At 32.1% G+C, this 23,839-nt stretch overlaps 2 protein-coding genes across 9 annotated transcripts in view; both read left to right on the plus strand.

Annotated features, from left to right (window-relative positions):
* The window catches only part of LOC138942696 (potassium voltage-gated channel subfamily KQT member 1-like), a 56,613-nt gene extending 37,329 nt beyond the window's left edge, over window positions 1-19,284 (plus strand). For 5 of the 7 annotated variants that reach the window (XM_070313129.1, XM_070313134.1, XM_070313130.1 and 2 more), the window contains 5 exons: window positions 850-1,085; window positions 6,358-6,468; window positions 12,152-12,308; window positions 15,483-15,605; window positions 16,733-19,284. In XM_070313129.1, the coding sequence (XP_070169230.1) occupies window positions 850-1,085; window positions 6,358-6,468; window positions 12,152-12,308; window positions 15,483-15,605; window positions 16,733-16,834 (729 nt within the window). In that variant the 3' untranslated portion in view covers window positions 16,835-19,284. Of the gene's footprint in view, window positions 1-834; window positions 1,086-6,357; window positions 6,469-12,151; window positions 12,309-15,482; window positions 15,606-16,732 lie in introns of all 7 variants that reach the window. The other 2 variants (XM_070313133.1, XM_070313132.1) reach the window with 2 other exon arrangements.
* Window positions 1-23,839, plus strand: part of LOC138942698 (potassium voltage-gated channel subfamily KQT member 1-like) — a 122,810-nt gene that overhangs the window by 82,406 nt on the left and 16,565 nt on the right. The gene's annotated exons all lie outside the window — the stretch shown is intronic.

Raw genomic sequence — 23,839 nt, forward strand, 5'->3', positions numbered from 1 at the left:
TATAAAATAACTCAAAAAGTACTTAATGAAAAAATACTTTATTATATTGTTTTGGAAAGCTCTTGAGATAAGCTATAAGAGTATGTAATGAAAAATAGGGGGTTCCGTTTAAGAAATTAAAAGTGTCCTTGACTTGACCTTAACGATGCCATCCAAGGTCAAACCAATGACACCATCTTATGTCTCCCTCAAAACCATACAAATTTGTTGAAAACGTTTTTCTCTAAAATGCTTAGTTTTTGAAAGAAAAGGGGTGTACGGGTGGTCTAGGACACCCTGTATAATATGATCGTGTTTCTCGAATAAAATGCATTTTTCTTCTAAAACACATTCATATTTGTATAAAATTTCTTCATCAGATCGATTAATAGAATACGCTGGTACGGTTTAACATTTTGGGAACATTCGTTACGATGTAAAATTTCGAAAATAATAAAAGAAAAAAAGCACGCGCTTTAATGCGTGTACAATGCACTCAATATATCGATAGTACGCCCCGGGGACTATTCCGGTTCCGGTGTGCGGTTGCATCGAGCCGTTTGGTGCTGAAAGGACATAAACGACATCGGTTCACGACCGGCGTAATTTCCTGTAGCAAACGTTCGTTCCGGACATCCCGCGGGAGAGATCGTCGCTTCTGCACGATATTCCCCGGATGATGATGATAATGATGATGATGATGATGATGATGATGATGATGATGATGATGATGATGATGATGATGATGATGACCGTGTCGTGTTAGGAGAAAGAATGGCCAAACACATTCGGCCAGTAGGGATAGTGCATGTTGTGTTCGATGTGCGTTGTAATGGGAGGGCACCGGGGGTTCAGTCTCTGATGATCCAGGTGGCAAAGAAGGCGAGCGTGCTGAAGAGGCGGAAGTCACGGAATCGGATGGACGGCCAGCAACAGCAGCAACAGCAACAGCCGACCCTGCCGCCCGTCACGATATCCGGCGGCATATCAGCCGGCGCCGGAACCGGCCAGAACGACAATCAACGCCTCGAGAACGAGGGGGACGTGGTGTTTTACATGGAGGAACCTAAAGCAGGCACGCCGAATCGCGCCAGACGCGACAATCGGTAAGCGACTCTTATAGAATCAGGAGAGAAATCCCCGTTGGGGCTATTATTTCATAACTGAGAGATTCTCTCCATGCGTGTGTAAAAATAACCAGATAAATATAGACATAAAAAAAAAAATATTTCTTTTATGATAAAATACAATTTTTTAATGAAAAATAACGACAAACGTCGTTTTTCTCTTTTTTTTTCTTTTTTTTTTTTTTAGATATTTAATATCTTTATATTTTGATTACTGTAAATTAATTTTTTATTATTTTTAACTTTTTAAATAATAGATTTGAATTAACCATTATTATTTTAAATGTAGCTCGCATTCCAATTGCTATATATGTAATTATATAATTATTATTTTTAATTAGATAAAAGAATAAATTAAAAATATAAGAACTTCACTTTTTTTAATTATGTTAACAAAAGAAATAAAAAAAACATTATATTTTAAAAAATTATGAAAAAGAATAAAATTTTTTTAACTGTTTTTTTTCTGTTAGAAAAAAAACGGTTTTTTTTATGTTGTTACATTTTTATATTGTTGGAAAATTTGTTTTTTTGTTAAAAAAATATGCCGGTTAAAATTTCTATATTAAATATTTAATACATTTATGTGTTATTTTAACATATTGCTGTTGTGTTAATTGAATTCAAATGTTAAATTATTAAAACAACTGGAAAAAAATATAAACGTAAAACAATGCGCATATATTTCTAATTTTGCACAATAGATATATTCCGTATTATTAGTGACAGGATTTATCTGTTAAAAATTACAGAAAAATATATTTTATTCTATAATAATAAGAGTGAGAGTAACTACTGACCATCAATAACTTTCTTTCTAAGTTACTTTTATTATTAAAAATATGTTGATTTTACACAAGATTTATTTCAAACTACTATGAAGTTTGCATTCATTTTGTATCAAAATATTAATATAGTATTAGTGTTACCATTTAACATATCTATATTATGTTAAATTAACTGAAAAATTTGTGTGAACTATCTGGGACATGCGATGTATGTTAAGTTTAAGCCAAATTTTCCAACAGCGTAGAAAAGATATTTTTGTAATTAGACAGAATATGTTAAAAGAAATATTAATATCATAATCCCGATAATTCCTTCAATAATACAGCCAATTTGTACGCATTGAAAATTTGCGATTCTTCAATGATAAATTACATACAAATATCATATCATATTTGCCATCGACTTTTGAATACATTATCAACTAATATGTTCAAAAGCTAATGGGAGATATATCAGATGACATTTATATATTATATATATAATATATTGATAAATGGATTTTAATTAAATTATTCCTACTATTATATTGTTATCATTCGTAATCAGAAAAGTAATCAGAACACGATTCTTTATCGGGTTACGCGTAATTATTATTTGGTATCTTCAATCAATTTCTCGAGCACATTGAGATTTTACATACAAACGTGATATTGAAACATAAATACTAGATGAGTCGAGAAACATAATATAACCGGAAAACTAAGCTAAAAATGCAGAATAAAATTTTTTCATACTCAAAAAAAAAGAAATTGATTTTTCTAGATGTAACTATATCACTAAATTTCTAACATATCTGTCAAATTAGCATTCGAAACAAATCTCAGCTTCAGCGAAAAATTTATTATTTTTTAAAATGAATCAATAAAGCAAGCAAGCGAATTTTTATAATTAATTAACACATTGTTTTATCAAAGTAAAGCGTCACTCGAGAAATTTTGCTCGAGTTTAAAGCGGTAGAAGATTCTCACCGGTAAACGCGCTTATACGCGTTCTTGCAAACGAATGTATCTTCTTTGAGAATCAACGAGCGATTACTCGTAGACTCGGGAAGTTATCGAGATACCTCACTCACAGATACACTTTTCACTCGATACTACTCGACGACGAAGATAGCGAAGCATTTAGAAATAAGCTCGCCAATTTCATGATATCAGCTTCACCTCTGTTTACTTTACTGTAAACGAAGCTCCCGAGATACTCTTCCGCTCGAAGAAATGGACAGAGATCCGTCCTAAAGATGACGACGTAAAACTTTATCGCGCTGCCAAATTTAAACTCGAATCGCAGTATATGATACTGTGAACGACGCTGATGTTTAGTGTTTCTAAAATTTAATGTCATCATTTATCATATAAATATTATGCCAAATTAATACAAAAATTTATGTGGACCGTTTGAGACACACGATATAGAGTTAAATTTAACACAAATTTTCTAATTTTATATTGGTAGGACAATCAAAAGAGAGTAACATCGTGTAAAAAAATAAATCGGAAATATACATAAAGTCACATTTTTTGCTCATAATTTACTTCAAAATGCTTTGTACGTAAAAATGGTATACGTACATACGAAAGATTTTTTCCTCAAATATTCTATCTCAAGTATTGCCGGCGAAGAAAATTAGAATATGTATTAAAATAACAAAAAAGTTATTTCGACTTTTCAATCAGCGTCGTTCACAGTATCATACACTGCGATTTGAGTTTAAATTTGGCAGCGCGATAAAGTTTTACGTCGTCATCTTTAGGACGGATCTCTGTCCATTTCTTCGAGCGGAAGAATATCTCAAGAGCTTCGTTTACAGTAAAGTAAACGGAGGTGAAGCTGGTATCATAAAATTGGCGAGCTTATCTCTGAATGCTCGCTGTCTTCGTCGTCGAGTAGTATCGAGTGAAAAGTGTATCTGTGAGTGAGGTATCTCGATAACTTCCCGAGTCTACGAGTAATCGCTCGTTGAGTCTCAAAGAAGATATATTCGTTTGCAAGAACACGTATAAGCGCGTTTACCGGTGAGAATCTTCTACCGCTTTAAACTCGAGCAAAATTTCTCGAGTTACGCTTTACTTTGATAAAACAGTGTGTTAATTAATTATAAAAATTCGCTTGCTTGCTTGCTTTATTGATTCATTTTAAAAAATAATAAATTTTTCGCTGAAGCTGAGATTTGTTTCGAATGCTAATTTGACAGATATGTTAGAAATTTAGTGATATAGTTACATCTAGAAAAATCAATTTCTTTTTTTTTTGAGTATGAAAAAATTTTATTCTGCTTAGTTTTTCGGTTGTATTATGTTTCCCGACTCATCTAGTATTTATGTTTCAATATCACGTTTGCATGTAAAATCTCAATGTGCTCGAGAAATTGATTGAAGATACCAAATAATAATTACGCGTAACCCGATAAAGAATCGTGTTCTGATTACTTTTCTGATTACGAATGATAACAATAATAGTAGGAATAATTTAATAATATCCATTTATCGATATATTATATATATAATATATAAATGTCATCTGATATATCTCCCATTAGTTTTTGAACATATTAGTTGATAATGTATTCAAAAGTCGATGGCAGATATGATATGATATTTGTATGTAATTTATCATTGAAGAATCGCAAATTTTCAATGCGTACAAATTGGCCGTATTATTGAAGGAATTATCGGGATTATAATATTAATATTTCTTTTAACATATTCTGTCTAATTACAAAAATATCTTTTCTACGCTGTTGGAAAATTTGGCTTAAACTTAACATACATCGCATGTCCCAGATAGTTCACACAAATTTTTGAGTTAATTTAACATAATATAGATATGTTAAATGGTGACATTAATATTATATTAATATTTCATTACAAAATAAATGCAAACTTTATAATAATGTGAAATAAATTTTATGTAAAATCAACATATTTTTGATGACGCAATTACCTTGGAAAAATGTTATTGACGGTCTGTAGTTATTCTCGCTTCTATTGTAAAATAAAACAACATTATTTTCTGTAAATTTTTGACAGATAAATCTTTTTATTAATAATACGGGATGTATCTATCGTGTAAAATTAAAGATATTTGCACATTGTGTTAATTTTCCACTTTTTTAAATTATTTTTATAATTTAACATTTAAATTCAATTAACACAACAGAAATATGTTAAATTAACACATGAATGTGTTAAATATTTTACAGAAAAATTTTGACCGGCATATTTTTTAACAAAAAGACACAAATTTTCCAACAGTGTAATGATATTTCGTTTAACCGATTATATTTAAAGATAACCGGAAAGAAGCCTTGAGCTCATAAAGAATTTCGACAAATCGCAACGTTGCATTACACGAGACAATATTTTGCAATCCGCCTTTGATTGATGCGAGTTTAGAATTCACATCTGCGATGTTATCGCAGTGTAATATTTCAAAACAAGGTGTAAAACTCCCATTTAATTATCTGTTATTTATACCGGCATGGTATCCGGTTAAAGCACCCTCCCCCCCCCTACCCCCCCCCCAACGGTATTTCTCTCGTTTCTCAAGGGATGCAATCCAACAAATTGCTCTGGAGAAAGACTCTCGAAAGTTGTGCGATGAAAGGGGAATAACGATACAGCATCAAGTATATTAGATGGATACTTTAACATTTACTAGATACATATTTAACGGCACTTTTAGGAAAAAATATTCAAAGTGTAAAATATCATGACAAAAAAAAAAAATGAGAGGAAGATGACCCGCTAAGAAAATATCGACTTTAAATTAACGCAAAGAATCTGTTATTAATAGGATGACGTCAGTGTGAAAATTTATCAGTCCAATAAATGTTAAGATACTATCAGATGAATACTGACGATCCTATATAACGTACAATACAATTATAATAGGATTATTAATTACCTTTACTTCTAGAAGACATTTTCAAATTGAATGCAACGCGTATCTTTGAAAAGTTCGAGAAGTTATATTATTGATTAATTTGATTTAATATTTTATAGCTTGTGATATATTTTTTAATTATACACATACTTAATTTCTCACATTTTTCAAACATTAAAAAAAAAAAAAAATACCAAATTATTAGACACATAGTTTTAAGCATCTTGTGACACATATATAAATATCTAAATTCTACGTGTTTGATCTAAAAATGTTTAATTCAGAGGTGAGAGAGATTGATAACGCTTATAACGTTCACTGCTTCACGTATCCGTTGGAGATATTAATTTCGAAAAATTGGAATATTATGAATGCGGCGGTAATTGAGACAATGGGACTTCGCCAAAGTTCGCGATTTATAAAATATGAGGCCAATGTCGCATGAATTGTAGGACGGGCGAGCTGCGGTTTGCGAAACTTTTCGTGACAGGTACACGTCGACCCTGTCCGAAAAGCGCTTTCTCTAGAGCAATTCCGCGACGTCAAAAGAATCGACTCGCAAGCCCGTTAGTTTGAGTAGCGTGTTTCCGATTGGCAGGGGAAGCCTCTTCACTTCGCAGACGAGCTCGGTGACAGAGGCAACTAGCGATGAAATTGACATCGACATCGAGGAACCGCAAAGAGTTACCACGTGAGTATATACACATTCGGTGTCCTTGATCTTTTAATAGAGATAAATCTGTGTCATAATATTATTGTATATGTATATCACGTTTATGATAGAAAATAATATATGCAGGAGATATACATATGTAAAAAGGAATTACGAGCGATTTTAGGAATTTCTAATATTCATCAAAATATATCGAAAAGAATCAAACTTCTTTCTAATTAAATTAATTTATATTAAATTTGATAAAGTAATTATTTTATTGTGCGTGTATATGTGCTATTTGTCTGCTATTTGTTCCAATAGTCACTTGAATATATTTTGTATATTTCATCAGTGACAATGTCATACATATTTAAAGGTCTCATTTAGAGAGCGTGATATATATCGGTTACGAGAACAGCGAATTCAAAACTGAATTAAATTGTTATCGGAAAATAACAGAGGGAGAGAGAGAGATAGAGAATATTTGCTATAAAATAAGATAACGCCGAATTAACGAATAATTTTGGAATCCATATTTATTAAGAATGCTTCGGCTGTATAATAGTAGTAAAAAAAGTATAAGAATTTAAAAAAAAAACATATATTTCTTATGTTTATATTGTTTGGAAAATAATTTTTAAACGGGTTAGTGGATTTAAATCAAGTTCCGCGTAGAATGTTTATTATAGAGTTTTATTAATATATGTGAAAATTTTTATTTAGCCGGCAGTGTTCCTTCGTTGTCAAATTTGTCAATAAGTGTTACGCGATTTTCCATAAGAATCAATAGAAACATAAAACTTAAATAATTTCCAAACCAAGAGAATTGTGCTCAGATTTTGCACAGATACTCGGAAGAAATAGGAGAACAATCTGAGAAATTTTCTGTCAATGTTTTGACATATAACACTCATCCTTAATCGAAGAGAGGGCACGGAAATTCACGATTCGTTCGATAGCTTCTACAGCGAATTTTCAAGCCACTGCAATGGTGGTGGATTGTCGAGTTATTAAACGCCCATTTCGCGTGTGTATACTGAGTTAGATCGCGCCGACCGAAATCAGAGTATAGGAAGCCGAGAAACGTACATATGGTATATATCTTCATGCAAATTATTTCCACTTTGTATGCAAAATCGATAGTGCCGTGGCATTTTCATGTACCTCTATCTACCTCGTGCACATCATAACGTACAGACAAATATCGTGCGTATCGTTATGCGCGAATTCTCAAGACAAAGAGAACTTCTCCCTACGCGAGGATAGAGAATACTCTGCTTTTCTCTAATTTAGTGAAATTTAATTTCGCGAAAATCATGTAGCTTCCTTCGCGCTACCATCCAAGCTACTCGGCACAAGAGCTTATTTTAGAGAACCGATTACATTTATTAATTTATTTTATTTTCATTGAATACGCGTTTTTATACAAGACGACTTTGAAACTTCAAATAGATTTCCTTTGAAATTTATGTAAGGACATATTCTTATATTTTAAATTCTTATATATACAGGGTGTCCCATTTTAAAGGACCCACTCAAATATCTCAAAAACACTGCGTTACACAGTTTTTCTGAGATATTTGAGTGGGTCCTTTAAAATGGGACACCCTGTATATATATGTGTGTGTGTGTGTGGTTACTCTATTAATAATATTTCAAGCAAGTGTTTGTATATTTAGCATATCCTTGGACTTTTAATCCAGTTTAATTTAGCATTCAGCTATACAGCTATTGTATCTTATTCAAATCTGATAAAATCTGTCGGATGTTTCGGTGCCACGAGATAACATTTTTAGGATAAAAATCTGTGTCCTCGACTTCCGCTCATTAAGAATTAATCCACGTTCGCGAGACGATTAGATGAGACAATTATTGACACTGGTCGTCGCGATGAAAATACACACATCTCACCAAGAATGACATTTGTACGCTGTTGGAAAATTTGTTTCCTTGTTAAAAAATACGCCGATTAAAATTTCTGTGTTAAATATATTTAATACGTTCATGTGTTAATTTAACATATTGTTATTATGTTAATTAAACTCAAATGTTAAATTATTAAAATAACTGAAAAAAAAGTAAAAGTAACACAATACGTGCACATATTTTTAATTTTACATGATAGATGTATTCCGTATTATTAATAAAAGGATTTATCTGTCAAAATTTACAGAAAAGGATGTTGATTTTATTCTAAAATAAGAATGAGAATGACCGTCAATGACATTTTTCCAAATCAATTTTATCGTTAAAAACATGTTGATTTTACTAAAAATTTATTTTAAATTGTTATGAAGTTTGCATTCATTCATCGCGTTGAAATATTAACGCAACATTAGCGTCACCGTTTAACATATCCGTATTGTTAAATTAACACAGAAATTTATGTGGATTATTTGCGATGTATGTTAAATTTAAGCCAAATTTTCCAACGGTGTAGGGAGAGAGTGTTCGGAATTGCTGGCAACCTTTCGCGGCTTTCCGCGCCATTGACATTACGAAAGAGTCGATTCTGCGGGCGCGAATGGAACGCACGGTATTTCGCTCAAAAGGCTTTTTTCAAACCCTTCTCCACGGACATGTAAGTGCTTTTTTTCACTTCGCCATTACTTTACGCCGGTGCAAATGACCCAGTTTTCGCGGCGTCGAGCGCGCGCGTCCGCCCCGTGCACACTCGAACTTGTTGTATTATACATAAAGATACTTGCCAGATTTTCTCCCTCTTTCCCTCATTTTTCGCTCTCGCAGTTCACCTACTTCTGCCCGTAGCTTTCTTATGCTTGCCAACCAGGGAAAACATCTCGTTCAGGTATCTTTTAGTATTTTTACCGTGCCTGCATTCACGCCTCGATCTCATTTTAAAACGTCATTCCACCGCGTATAATAAAAGCAGCCCTTTTATTCACCCCCCTCCCATCCCCCCAACACACATATGTACATTCTATCCCGTTCTTCTTATTCAGGTCTGCTGTATTTTTTGTCTTTTCTATTTTATTAATTATTTTATGAATTACTTTTGCTATCGATAACATTCTATAACGTTCGATATATATATGTACACAGGGTGTCCCATTTTAAAAGTTCCACCCTCGTAATTTTTCAGGATCAACGTTTGAAGGAAACTGACTCGGATAAAAGTTGTAGGGAACAAAGGGAGATATCTAATAGTGACCTTGGATTTGACGGAAAGGTCATTTTCAAGGTCATTCGAAGGTCAACTTTCGTTTTTTAAATGGGACCCCCTATTTTTCATTCTTGTAGCTTATCTCGAGAGCTTTCCAAAACACTATAAGTATTTTTTCATTAAGTACTTTTTAAGTTATTTCATATTTTATATATATATTAATGATTCTTTTATTTTTCTGTAAAACTCTTCTATTCATAGTTTAATGCAATAATAAGGGAACATTTATGTCCGAGAATAAAGTAATTATTTGTCAAATGGAGTTCTTTTTATTCTCGGCTCCTCTTATAAAAGATCTTTTTTAGACTCTATTAAAAACGGTATAATTATATTTGCGGTGTAATTACAATAATAAAACACGAAAAGTAAAGCCTTATATTCCTAAAGTGATACAATTAAAACTTTTCAAGTTCGATGAAGTCTTTTAAAATGAGATTATTTGGACCTCATAGAGAGAGATGAGAATTTAACGAAATTTATAATACACACTAGGGATTAATTTATAATATACACTAGGGATTAATTTATAACAAAATTTTCCTAGATATCCCTATATAAATTCTTTCTGCTATTTGTGCATCATTATTTATTTTTCTCTTATATAGATTCTCATAAGTATATTTCATGTTAAATTTCTATTAATCATTGTGTGCGGTTTTTATCTCAAAATTTGTCTATTTATCTACTGTTTATCATTATTAAATTTCTTGGGTAGCAACGATCAATACTTTTCCATCGTGATATTTTATAAAGTTTTCTTACGAAGTGTTATCATTATATAAAGTATTTTATCCCGCACATTTACATCCAGAAACATCTGCCGACGAGCTAAGCATTCTCGAGAACATAAACACCCAAAGAATGGCCACTCTTCTCGAACGTATCCCTCGCTCTTCGGATAAGCGTCAAAAGGTCGAGAAGCAGCGGACGGTGGCTAATATAAGTCGAGAGAGAAAAGAAGCTCGATATTTAAACCGATACATATGTAAGAGTGCATAATCAGATATTACAATAATATTGACATGTATGACATTGCATTTAACAGGAATCAATTTTCTATCTCGTATAATAATTATCTCAAAATAATAAAAAATTACAGAAATACAAAAAAATTAAAATAATACAAAATTATACCAAAAATAAAATTTTTTTCAATCAATCAAATGAATATATCTTTTTTTTAATTTTGATTCTTTTTATTTAAATAAATATATACTTTGTTTCTAAAAATGTTTTATTATATTAAATAAATGGGTAATTATTTACAATAACGGATTCAGCTCCAGTGACGTTGACCTTGACATATATTGTCAAGGACATAATCCTGAGTAACTTTTCCTTATAACTTAATCGACGGTCATTGTTTATTAAAAAGTTATTAACGAATAAAGTTTGAGAAATAAAATGTAATTTTTACATGAGTTTGTAATTTCTACGCAAGAAGCGTAGATCCATTCGCATCAAGACGTTGTATAACTCAAACTAAATTTTCAGAAATAGGTTTAGGTTAGGTTATATCTTCCGGAAGTGGAATTCCCCCCGTATGAGAAACTCACTGCGTTCACGCATACATTTTTCCATCCACACAACAATTCTAAGCTGAACATCGCTTCGCATCGTAAAGTATATGCGTGGACACAGTGGGTTCCGCCCTCCCCCCACCCCCTCCTACGGGAGGGGCTTCATTTTTGGAAGATATAACCTAACCTAAACCTATTTCTGATATAAAATTAAAATTCGATTCAAGTTACGTTATATAACTCAAATCAAATTTTCGTTTCGGATCTAACTCGGATCATCTTTAAATATCTCAAAAATTATAAAAGACCGCCGATTAAGTTATAAGGAAAAGTTATTCAGGATTATGTCCTTGACAACATATGTCAAGGTCATCATCATTGGATCCGTTACAGTAAATAATTCATCTCCTCATTTCTTTGCAAATATTTAAATAAATAATTCTTTTAATTAAAAAAAAAATTGTTTCGGCTTTAATATATCTTTTTCAGTGTAGTTATTCTATTGAGATTCTATTGAGTTATATTAACGCTTTGGTTTGAAAATGCCTTTAAACGTAGGATATTTTATACAATTTACATTATCGAGATTTAATATTACATTTTATCAGTTTCTTGGCCGTAGCGTACGATAAAAGGGAAACGAGCTGTATCTAGTTGCATCTCACCATCCCGTCGACTAGGAAAATTAAGTTAGCGAAGATCGCAGTTTCCTCCCTCTCTCGAAGTGGCGTCAACTTCTCTTTTAAACTTAATCAAAAGCGCGAATCTGAAACTACTACCGTAATAAAGTGACTCGCGATTGAATATCGCGTCGATAACGCGATGTTCCAATTACAATACAACTAAGATACATTTTTAGACAACAGCATGTATTTTCATTCTCTTATATTCTTAATGATTTCACATTCTCGTCACATTTTGTCGTAACAAGAATGAAAAAAGGAGAAATAAGTAATGTGTCTTTCCTTTTCGTAAACATGTCGATTTAAACTTTGACATTTACTACGTTTTCTAGGCTGACAGAAACACACCGGAATGCTATCCGAGCCATCAGAAAGATCAAATACTTCGTGGCTCGCAGAAAGTTTCAACAGGCTCGGAAACCATACGATGTGCGTGACGTCATTGAACAATACAGCCAAGGTCACTTGAACATGATGGTGCGGATTAAGGTGAGCTCCTCGATAATGATTCTTTTCGTTTGCCATTATCTCCCGGATGATCGCCATTCAGGGAAGGGAATGAGCAGGCGATTATTTTAGAAAATACCATCTCGCTCGCGAAACGTTTGTTTCTCGGTAAATCGCTCCAAATCGTTCATTGCGCATTGTAATAATGATGGATTAACTTGTAATAAGCTACAATTGTCTTTATTCAACGGATTACTGAACGATCGCCAATAGCGAATTATTCGTCTCGTTCAATCACCAACATGTACGATCGCTAACGATTAGCTCGACAAGATCGACGGTTACAGCGGCAACGTACACGTCGATTTACAGAAGACAATGGAAGAGTGTGGCGTGAAACAGCTGACAGTTAATCAAGGAATCGTTACAGTTTCTATGTCTACGCCCGTTGAACGTCAAAGATCGATCACACTAAACCAACACCGCAGAATTCACTCTAGTTGTATCTTCGCGGGATATTTTTGGTACATGTCTATTGTTGGAAAGCTTGGCTCAAATTTAATATATATGTTGCATATCTCGGTCCATACAAATTTTCCTGTTAATTTAATATAATTTAAACATATTGGGGCGATGCGTGGCGCCGGGCGTAGAGTCGCAGGCTGGTAATCGAAAGATTCCAGGTTCGATTCCGCTCGGGTCCCATCCTCCCATATGACCCAAAAAGAGGTTTTCACACATTATCCTATATAATGCCTATATTGGTTTATCATATATTATCCTATCCAATACCTATATTAGTTTATCATATATATTAACCTATCTAATACCTATACCTAGTTAATGGTGTATAGACAATTCCTTTCGGAAAGTCTCCCAGCCATATCAGAGAAGAAGAAGAAGATAATATAGACATATTAAATAGTGATACACTAATGCTATGTTAACATTTCGGTAAATATTGACAAAAGGGGACCCAGCTCCAGTGACCTTTGACCTTGACATATGTTGTCAAGGTCATCGCCCTGAATAACTCTCAAAAGGTTTTAGCCATCGCTCGTTGTTTATTGAAAAGTTATTAACAAACAAAGATTTGTATAAATCAAGGTTTGTACGTAGTCTGACAATGAAAAACTTGATATTGGACTTAGTTTACAGAAATAATCCTTTGTATACTACACATACACTTAAATAAATATGCAAGTTTGTATATAGAGTGTTCAAAAATAAAATATTACTATGTTAAATTAATTATTTATTGGATATAGTTTGCTATATCAATATTTACCTATATCTCTTTTTCTGTAAATTTTGACAGATAAATCGTTTTATTAATAATACGGAATATATATATATCATGTAAAATTAAAAATATGTGCACATTGTGTTATTTTGACACTTTTTTCAGTTGTTTTAACAATTTAACGTTTGAGTTCAATTAACATAACAGCAGTATGTTAAATTAACACATGAATGTGTTAAGTATTTAACATAGAAATTTTAACCGGCACATTTTTTAATAAGAAAGCAAATTTTTGAACTGTATATCTACATTTGTGTAGACAAAAATCTTGCTGAAGTAAATTTGCTTGTTGAAGCTTCAAAAATTTATTGCTAGAAAGGAAATCTAATTTGTCGCTAAGGCAGCATAGTCTTAGCAAATGTATTGTTGCAGCGAAATCGTCGTTGACTTTAATGACATAACGAGAATCAGTTTATCGAATGGAAATAATTTATTTTCTCTCTCTCTCAACAAGATCATCTTTAATATTCATATAACAAGTTTTCCTCCTATGTCAATAAAATGTGACTAAGATTTTTGGCAATAATTTTTTTTCTTGGAAATTATCTGAAAACTGTTAATATTAAAAACCGGCATCTTTTATATATATATATATAACAAATTAACATAAGATTTTAAATTAAATGTATTCAACACACGCGCGCGCGCGCATACACACACATACATGATTTTAAGCAGTCCAAAGTATTGTATAACTACAATTTTATCCGTTTATACTTACAACGCGCGATTCGTCTATTGATGTTATTAAATTAATCGTTACATTAAACGATAATACTAATTTGGATTCGAAACATAGAGTATTATCGTTCGATTGTTCGTGGCGGGAATGACAATGTTAAGAGACGAGCGATGAGAGACAAAACATCAATCACGAATAATTCAACTTGTTTCAGCTCTCCCTTGTTCTTTGTCAAAGAAATTTTAGTGTTTCACAATAAATGAAAGAGGCTTTATTCTCTCTCTCTGTCTCTCTCTCTCTCTCTCTCTCTCTCTATCTTTCTCTGTATTGGGAAGATCGATAACTCTCGAATTGTCACAGCGAGTATGTTTTGGCTGTACAATAGTAGCAAAAAGTTATCAAAATTTAAGAAAAGAGCATATATTTTAAGTTTATTGGAAAATGAAATAAATAAATCTGAAAAAGAATTAAAGTATCACAAAATAATATGGCTTTTAACATCTTCATAAAAGAAAATAGTTGTAGTCAATATTTTTTTTTCATTTATGTCAAAAACTTTTGGTCGTGAATATTCCCTGAAATCAACTGCAAAAAAAAAGTGTAATTTATAAAAAGATTTTGGATGACTCTAAGTATTTTGCTACAATTTTTAGTAAATAACTTTTAAACAAGCAAGTAGATCTAAATCAAGTTTTGCACAAATGTTTATTAGAATTTTGTTAATACATGTGAACATTTTTTATTTCGCTGACAATATCTTTTTCTCGTCAAATTTGTCAATAAATGCTATAATACGTGATTTTCCATAAGACTAAATATAAATTAAATAACTTCTTAAAACTTAAACAATTTCTAAACCATTAAAAGAATTGTGCTCAGATTTTGCACAAATGAAATAGTAAAAAAAAGTCTACGAAATTTTCACGCTTTTGTCAATATTTTTATATACGATACATACATTTTTTTACATTAATTCTAATCATAAGCTGAAATTTTGACTTTTTATATATCGTTGAGTTTCTCTGGTTTATGCAAGAATTGCGGCAGAGTTTTCGGTATACGTCTGCGAATTTTTCTTCGCCATCTCAATGACGTTCCGCAAAAATTGCATCAGATTGTAAAAACGATCGTAAAAGAAGTAATGAGCAGAGAAAAATGATATTAATTGCGATACTTGTACTTTTTTATGTAGACGCACGGAACATTAAAAGCACGTACCATTTGTTCGCAGGAGTTGCAGAGGAGATTGGATCAGACCTTGGGTAAACCGGGGAGTTACCTGGCGGGAATCGACCGAGCAGGCAATGTGAAACCTATGACAATTGGTGCGCGTTTATATCGAGTGGAGCAGCAAGTGCGTCTTTCTTTCTCTCTTTCACTTTACCATAATTTTATCATAATTATTTAATTTTATCTTGATTTCCAAACAGCATATAAAATTTATTTCCATTTCTGCATGTGTGATATACAGGGTGGGGCATTTATATTGAGACACCTAAATATCTAAAAAATAAGGCAAGATAGAAAGAAATGTTTCAGACAAAAGTTGTTCGGTTCTAAGGGGGTCATAAGATGGTGCCATTAGTTTGATCTTGGGTGGAGGCGCTTCGGAGATTTCAATGTCAATCTTGTTTTTTTTTAATGGAATTTTGAAGATCATTTGAAGGTCAACTTTATTTTTCTAAATAGAAACCCTTATTTTTTATTGCGTATTTTTATAGCATATTTTTATATTGCATATTCTTGAGACCTTTTCAAAAAACTGTTAAGTATTTTTTTCATTAAGTATTTTTCGAGTTATTTTATATCTTAATCTGACTATATTTTGATATGAAATATATAAAATATCTCGTAAAATATTTAGTTTTCGATAATCTTACCGTAATAATTTTGTCTGAAACATTTTTTTATAAAATGCTTTGTTTTTATAATATTTTGATGTGTCAGTTTAAATGCCGCACCCTGTATAATTTCATTTATTTATCAATTTGATAATTTTTCTCGAAGATAACAAATTACATTTTGTTTATGAAACTTTTTTTGTTACTGACTTTTTAATCAAGAATCAGCGACAATTAAAATCTTTTAAATATTATTCAGGGACAGAGTCTTGATAACGTATGTCAAGGTCAAGGTCATTGGGACTGGGTCTTCTTTTGTCGATTTTTATACGAATTTCAGTGATATTTTTGATTATAACTTTTAAACCGTTCAAAAGCCACATATGGGACTTTGACAATTGACCTTAATATGATCTCTTGAGGCCACCTGCAAAGTTCCCAATCGAAGGGGTCCATTCGGAACAACATCTGTTCTAATAATTTAACATTTGAGTTCAATTAACACAACAGCAATATGTTAAATTAACGCATGAATGTGTTAAATATTTAACAGCATATTTTTTAACAAGGAAACACAGATTTTTCAAGTGTGTACAGTTGCAGATTCGAATGTGCATCGAGACAATGTTTCTACTTTCAGCTGTCGGTGATGGACAAGAAGCTGGACCAGTTGATGTATGTGCTAAACGCGGTAGCACAGAAACAACAGATACCTCTGCGTAGTATAGAGGACGATGTGTAACAGAGAGCCCCCGATGAACTCGTGCAATTCGTTTTGCCATCATCCGCATTTCCACGGACCCTGCCACGCGTTACCATAACTACAGTGACGCCGAATATGCTCAGCGAGAGCTTTTAACGTGAGAAATACATATGCATGTATTATACATCACACGCCCAATAATATCGCGAAAGTACAAACGTTGTTAAAACTACTTGGCTCTATTCACCTGGAGAGACTCACCTGGATGACGCTGATGAAGAGAATCCACGACGTAGTCGAAGAGATCGCGGGAATTAACAATTTTTGTAAATCCCACTGGGACCACAGAAGTCCACGCTTGCATTGTAACGAAAATTCGTTGGAACGACGATAAAATCGTCGTTATATATCGCTACTTGTATATATCTTCGCGGGAGATATAACGAGAGGTGACAGAGACCATGTTGCCGATTCGAGAGACTGCGAGAGGAGCCTTTGAGCGTAAACGTTTTGACGACAAAGTCAAACGCACAGGATGATGCATAAGCAACGAGACGCGGAATCGAGAGACAGAAGTTGAGGCGCAATTCTCCCCGCGGTTGCATTTTGTAGAATCGAAGGCACGCGAGATACCATACGCCGTAGCTAAGGAAGGGCTGTGTAAGAAATACATTATTCATCGCGAGGAGTGATCTCGCGAAGGGAGATCGGTCTTATCATAGGGAAGAAAAAAAGCGGGATATATCTCTCTCTCTCTCTCTCTCTCTCTCTCTCTCTCTCTCTTTCTTTCTTTCTTTCTCTCTCGACGCTATTCCATATTTTCAGTTCGCCGAAAGAATGGGCAAACGCCAACATGGGAACATCATATATATATTTCGGTCCAACTAGAAATAATTAAAGAGGAACAATAACCCCGTTAATCGGACTTCCTAGAACAGATTTTTCAAACCTATTGTCGATTAAAATCATAAACTGTTCGATGTCGGTTGAACGTTTTATATCGTGGACCGTAAACTAAAAGAGATTCCAAAGCGGATTCTCTGTCTTATGTAAAATATCACTCTTTCGAATTCCCGATCCGGTTGTGCTTCGATTCTCTTAACTTAACACTGGATCCCAATAAACGGAACCAATTCGGGATCGTTGGAATTCGGTTTCGATTTCGGGGGGGGATCCGCGATCCCTCGCGATTTATTCGTATCCCGAATTTCCTTTATCTTCGGTCCAGCACAAATGTAGATACCTCGTGGTAAACCGCTTTACAAAGCTGTGCATATATACGATTCTTTTCCGTCTTCATTTCCTTTTTTTTTTTATGGCATCGCTACGATCGCACTCGCCTACAACGCTGAAGAGAAATATGTTTATGTAGATTGTAGATGCTGTGCTCCGTGAAGAAAAAAAAAAAAAAAAAAGAAGAAGAAGAAGAATCCTCGATAACGATACACGTCCGTATCGTATCGTATCGTATCCGTAATATTAGTCTTCGATATTCGCGTGAATCTTGGGAAAGGTCTTCAAGAGACTTATGATACGCCGTGTGAAAATAGAGGAGAAAAATGTATATATCACGATTCGCGCGGAGGCGTATCACTCTCTCGCGCGCGTAAAAATACAATTTATATTTTGTACGTAGATTATTAACGGAAAGACACGTCAAAGGATCGGGCACGTGCATCCTGGATCCCGCGCACCAACTCCCTCGTAGCGTTCGGTCCGTACGCGAAGCATTCTTATTTATTGCTAGAATCGAAGCCACGAGCTGCGATGTCGGCGCGAATCTCTGAGATAAACAATCTAGCGGATTTTTTCTTCTTCTTGTAATGTAGATTAAAGGATGATTCAATGGATCGGAGGAATATCGATGTAGAGTGTCTGATGGTTGCAGTTCTTATGATTTCTCGACTGCCAAGATAGTTTTAACGAAACGAGCAATATATATCAGGGTTGGGAAGTAACGCGTTACTTGTAACGCCGTTACCGTTACAGTTACTTTTTTTCGGTAACTGTAACGGTAATGGCGTTACAAATTTTATTTGTAACGGAAAAAGTAACTTCGTTACATTTTTCGGTAACGAGTAACGAATTTAACAGTTACTTTTATCGTTACTTTTTTCAAATTTTTTGATTTATTTAAGATATTCTTGCTATTGTGCGTGATAAAATTTTTATCTTAACCGTAAAGCCGTAAGCAAATCGACCAATTAGCATTCTTATTATGTTGTAAAAATGCTTGAATGTGATTGATCAACTTATGGCTCTTGCAGACCAATGCGATGACGCGACGCGCGATATCCAATGAGAGCTTTATCTTTTCGGAAAAGCAGAGCTCTCATTTACTACCAGTTCTAAGTACCTTGCAACGAAAATTAGAAAATCTCAATAAATCTGACCTTATAGATTGCCATTCATTAGTTGAAGCTATTCAGCAAGGTTTAAATAAAAGGTAACTTATTAATTTGATTAATACATATGTTATTTAATTTTAAATAAGGATTTAATTGAAAAATATTATTTTATTTTAAACTATTGATTCAAAAGTATTAATTTCAATAAAACAAACAATGTCGCTTAATTTACTATATTCGATTTTAGATTTCTTACAATATTTGAAACAAAAGAATTAATAATAGCAGCATGTTTACATCCAAAATTTAAGTTAAACTGGTTAACCGGAGAAAAAAGAAAACGTGCTGAAAATTACTTGGAGGATTTATTGGGAATCCGATCAACTGAAAATTCTTCAAAAGCTGGAAAATCTGACGATCACGATGATTTTTTCATTTTTGAGCAAAAAACGGTGCAAAATGAATCTGAACAAGAAGAATTGCAACGGTTTTTAAAATCAAATAATTGTAATATAGAAATGTTAAACGACTATCCAAAACTTAAAAAACTTTTTATTAAATATAATACAGCTCTACCAAGCAGTGCATCTGTAGAAAGAATGTTTAGCATCGGTGGCTCTGTATTAACACCACAAAGAGGGCATTTAAATGATGATACTATGGAGCAACAAATTTTATTAAAAATTAATAAAGAATTTCGATAAAATTTAATCATTTATTTTGTAATAAACCTTGAATGAAATCTTGCTTACAATTTTTTAAAAGTTTTTCTTATGCAAAATAATTTATTAGTTTGTATTGTAAAAAAGTAACGGAAATTGTAACGACTCGTTACTTTTTAGTAACTGTAACGGTAACGAGTTACTTTTTAAAATTGGTAACGAGTAACGGTAACGAGTTACTTTTTAGAAAAAATAACGGTAACGGTAACGAGTTACTTTTATAAAGTAACTTTCCCAACCCTGATATATATATATATATATATATATATATATATATAAACGTTGATAAGTTCGGATAGCCGTTAACGATAGGCGTATTTGCGTTGTATCGCAATTCGCGGCTTCGCATCGATCGTTTAACGACCAGTTCTTCGCTGGCGGAAGATGGTTCTTTACTAAGCGAATTTGTCGCACTTTATATATCTATCACACCTGACATATATATATATATATATATATATATATATATATATATATCTATATATAAAATTACTGTACATATATATATATAGTGAGAATAGTTTTAACGATTTTCTTAAATCGGATGGCTTCTAAGAGTATTTTTAATCACAAAAAGAGAGACACATATATGTATACATACATATATACATACATACATATATATATATATATATATATATATATATATATATTATACAAATATAGGTGTAGGGTCCAAAATATGTATACATTTTACAAGACTTTCTCGTGAACCAAAACACCATGCTTTACTGCTGCAATGGACGTATAGTGCTTGATTCGAGCCGATCAATTGGTTGCATCAACGTGTTGCGTCGTCGTGTTACTTCTCTCTTCTCTTTATTTTATAGGGAGCGATAATATACCTATAACACACTATTTATATATGGAAATAATTTTTTCTTTTTTCTTTTTTTTTTTTTGTCGCATTAGTTTTCCTCGCATTTTGCGAAAGCTAAATGCGAGAAGTTATTTAAAACAAATCTATTTTTTATATATTATAATTATAAAAAAATTATCATAATTATTAAAAAACATATTATTAAAATAATTTTTATATAACGTTCAATTGCTCTTGAATCAAGCACAACCTCTATCAATTATAATAAAGTGATAGTCAAGATAATATCTTCTTAAAAAAAAACAAAAAAAAAACTATTATACTCGTAATTTCTCGGGAACAAAAATGCCTCTCACGAAAAAAAAATTAAATATTATCCAATCCTCTCTTCCTTTAATCAAATGTATCTCTGATTTATACAGACATGATAAACTTTTAAAAGACATACTCCGGTTTCGATAACATCGTTGAACAATCAATGCACTTTTGACGATTTAACACGGCGCTCTGTGCGTAGTTTAATCGTTTTGTACAACTGGATCTCCAGTAACGCTCGACTATCAGTTTATTATAAGTGTGTATTTCATCGAAATATATGTGTATATAATGAAGAAAGTGCACACAGAAAGACGTAAGTAAAATACTCTGTGAAACACGCTTTAGCCTGTACGTGCGTACGAGCACATTCTACGGTGCCTCTCACACTTATTTCACATTTAACACGTGATTAGATTAATAAAACTAATTAATAACGCGTAGATCATAAACGAGATTAAATATTACGACAATTGTACATGTATACAGCATGGATTGACTTACGATTATTAGTAGCGCGGCGCGATGAAGAATTTCTCATTCATCTATAAGGATTTTTACATTTTGAAACGCTGTTGGAAAATTTGTATTTTCTTATTAAAAAATATGCCGATTAAAATTTTCGTGTTAAATATTTAACACATTCACGTGTTAATTTAATATTGTATATTGCTGTTGTATTAATTGAATTCAAATGTTAAATTATTAAAAGAATTGAAAAAAGGATAGAAATAACACAATGCGCATATATTTTTAATTTTACACAATAGATATGTTCCCGTATTATTAGTGACTGGATTTATCTGTTAAAAATTTGCAGGAAAAGAATATTGTTTCTATTCTACAATAGGAGTGAGCGTGAACTACAAACCGTCAATAATATTTTTCTAAGTTAGTTTTATTATTAAAAATACGTTGATTTTACAAAAAAAAATTTATTTCAAATTATTATAAAGTCTGAATTCATTTAGTTTCAAAATATTAATTAAATTAATATTAATGTCACCATTCAATATATTTATATTAAATTAACGCACAAATTTATATAAACCATTTGTGAAACGCGATATATGTTAAATTTAAGCCAAATTTTCCAACAGTGTCCATACAGCACCGCAAGATTGCAATAACATTGCAGCAACATTTTTCTGCAAGATTTCAATATTGCAGAAACATCGCGAAATGTTGCTGCAACGTTGTTATGATATTGCAGCAACAGTAAAATGTCCGCCTACAGAAATATTGCAATATAATATGGCAGCAACATAGCAATATAATATATATGCAATAATACTTTATGTATATTTATCGACAATAATATCCTTAACATATGAAAAAAATAATAAGAAATTAGGCCTTATAGGCCTTATAGTTTTTCTGTATTATAATAATAACGAAATTATAAAATGTAAATTTTTCAGTACACGTTCGACTTCCTTCAGTGACAGAGAATATCTAAGAGAAATAAGAAAAAACTCAATTTGCAATTGTGTAAATTCACAATTTCTTTGTATCCGAAATATTCAGATATCCGGATGCAAAAAGATTGTGGTGAATTTACGCATACAACGAGTTTTTTCACATCTCTCTTGCCTTTATATAATCTCAAAATTTATTTATTAAAATCTGAAATATCTTTTGCATATTAGAAAATTATTATCAAATTTTTGATTTTATATAAGAATGGAAACTATTAAAAGAATTCTTAGTCCAATGTCTGAGCCCCTGTATTATGGTCATATCATATGACTTAAATTAACAAAAATAGTTATTATATCTTTTTAATCTTACTAGCCGCTCTTTGTAAACTTTATATAATCATCATGATTAAAAATTAAATGCGGAATAGATAGCGCAACATGCGCCGCATAGTGGTAAACGAATGAACTAGCGATTATTGAATACTTTTTTTGTAATATTTTCGGAATGTTGCTGTAACATTGCTAAAGTTATATTGTAAAATAATGTCTTTGCAATATTTCTGCAACATTAAACTGCAATATGCAATATTACAATGTTGCAGCAATGTTCTTGCAAGCTTCAGTGCTGTATGGGGTATTGAAAGTGTCGATTTCGTATCGATTTTCTCCAGAAATCTTAAAAAATTTCAAATTCTTGCTTTTATCTTTCATCATGTCTATTTTTTCTAAACTTGCAGTAATTAATGAAAAATTTTTTGCGCAATGCACGCATAAAGAGATTTCGAGCATTTTGGAACGGAAAGGGATGAATGTGCGCGATGAACAAAATGTAGGTACTGTACAATCTTAAATAAGTAGAATGGCGTTTGTTATCATTATAGAAGTAGAGACAATCAATAAACATCGTCATTAACGTGACGTTGTGCGAGAATCAAATTTTCTTTCGCTATCTATTAATTAGCATATTCTCGATTTAGTCAACGAAATATACATAAAATAAGTTGTGTGTGTGCGTGTGTGTGGTGTGTGAATTTTGTTCATAGATATGTAGATCGGTGATATTTAATGGCCTCGCGTTCTCTAAGCGCATTATTATTTTATTACAATTATTATATTGTGTGATTTATTCTTGGTAATATAAATGACGAAACAAGGTGATTTTATATATGTAAAGATAAATCGAAAATGTAAAATAACATTTTTTTTTATATATATATATATATATAAAACTTTGTTTACAAAAAGTTTATTTCGCATTTCCAATTTATTTTTGCATATTGAATCACCTCTTTCGTTATTATAGCATCAATAACGAATTTTATACATATACATATCTTGTATAAGATATCTTCGTTAAAGAATCTCAAGTATATTACATTTTAATCGAGAATTTTATATTTTTTATTCTATTGAAAAAA

Source organism: Polyergus mexicanus, unplaced genomic scaffold (assembly GCF_030449975.1).
Source record: "Polyergus mexicanus isolate NDT 795.1 unplaced genomic scaffold, iyPolMexi1.0 SCAF_23, whole genome shotgun sequence".
In the NCBI taxonomy this organism is placed as follows: Eukaryota; Metazoa; Arthropoda; class Insecta; order Hymenoptera; family Formicidae; genus Polyergus; species Polyergus mexicanus.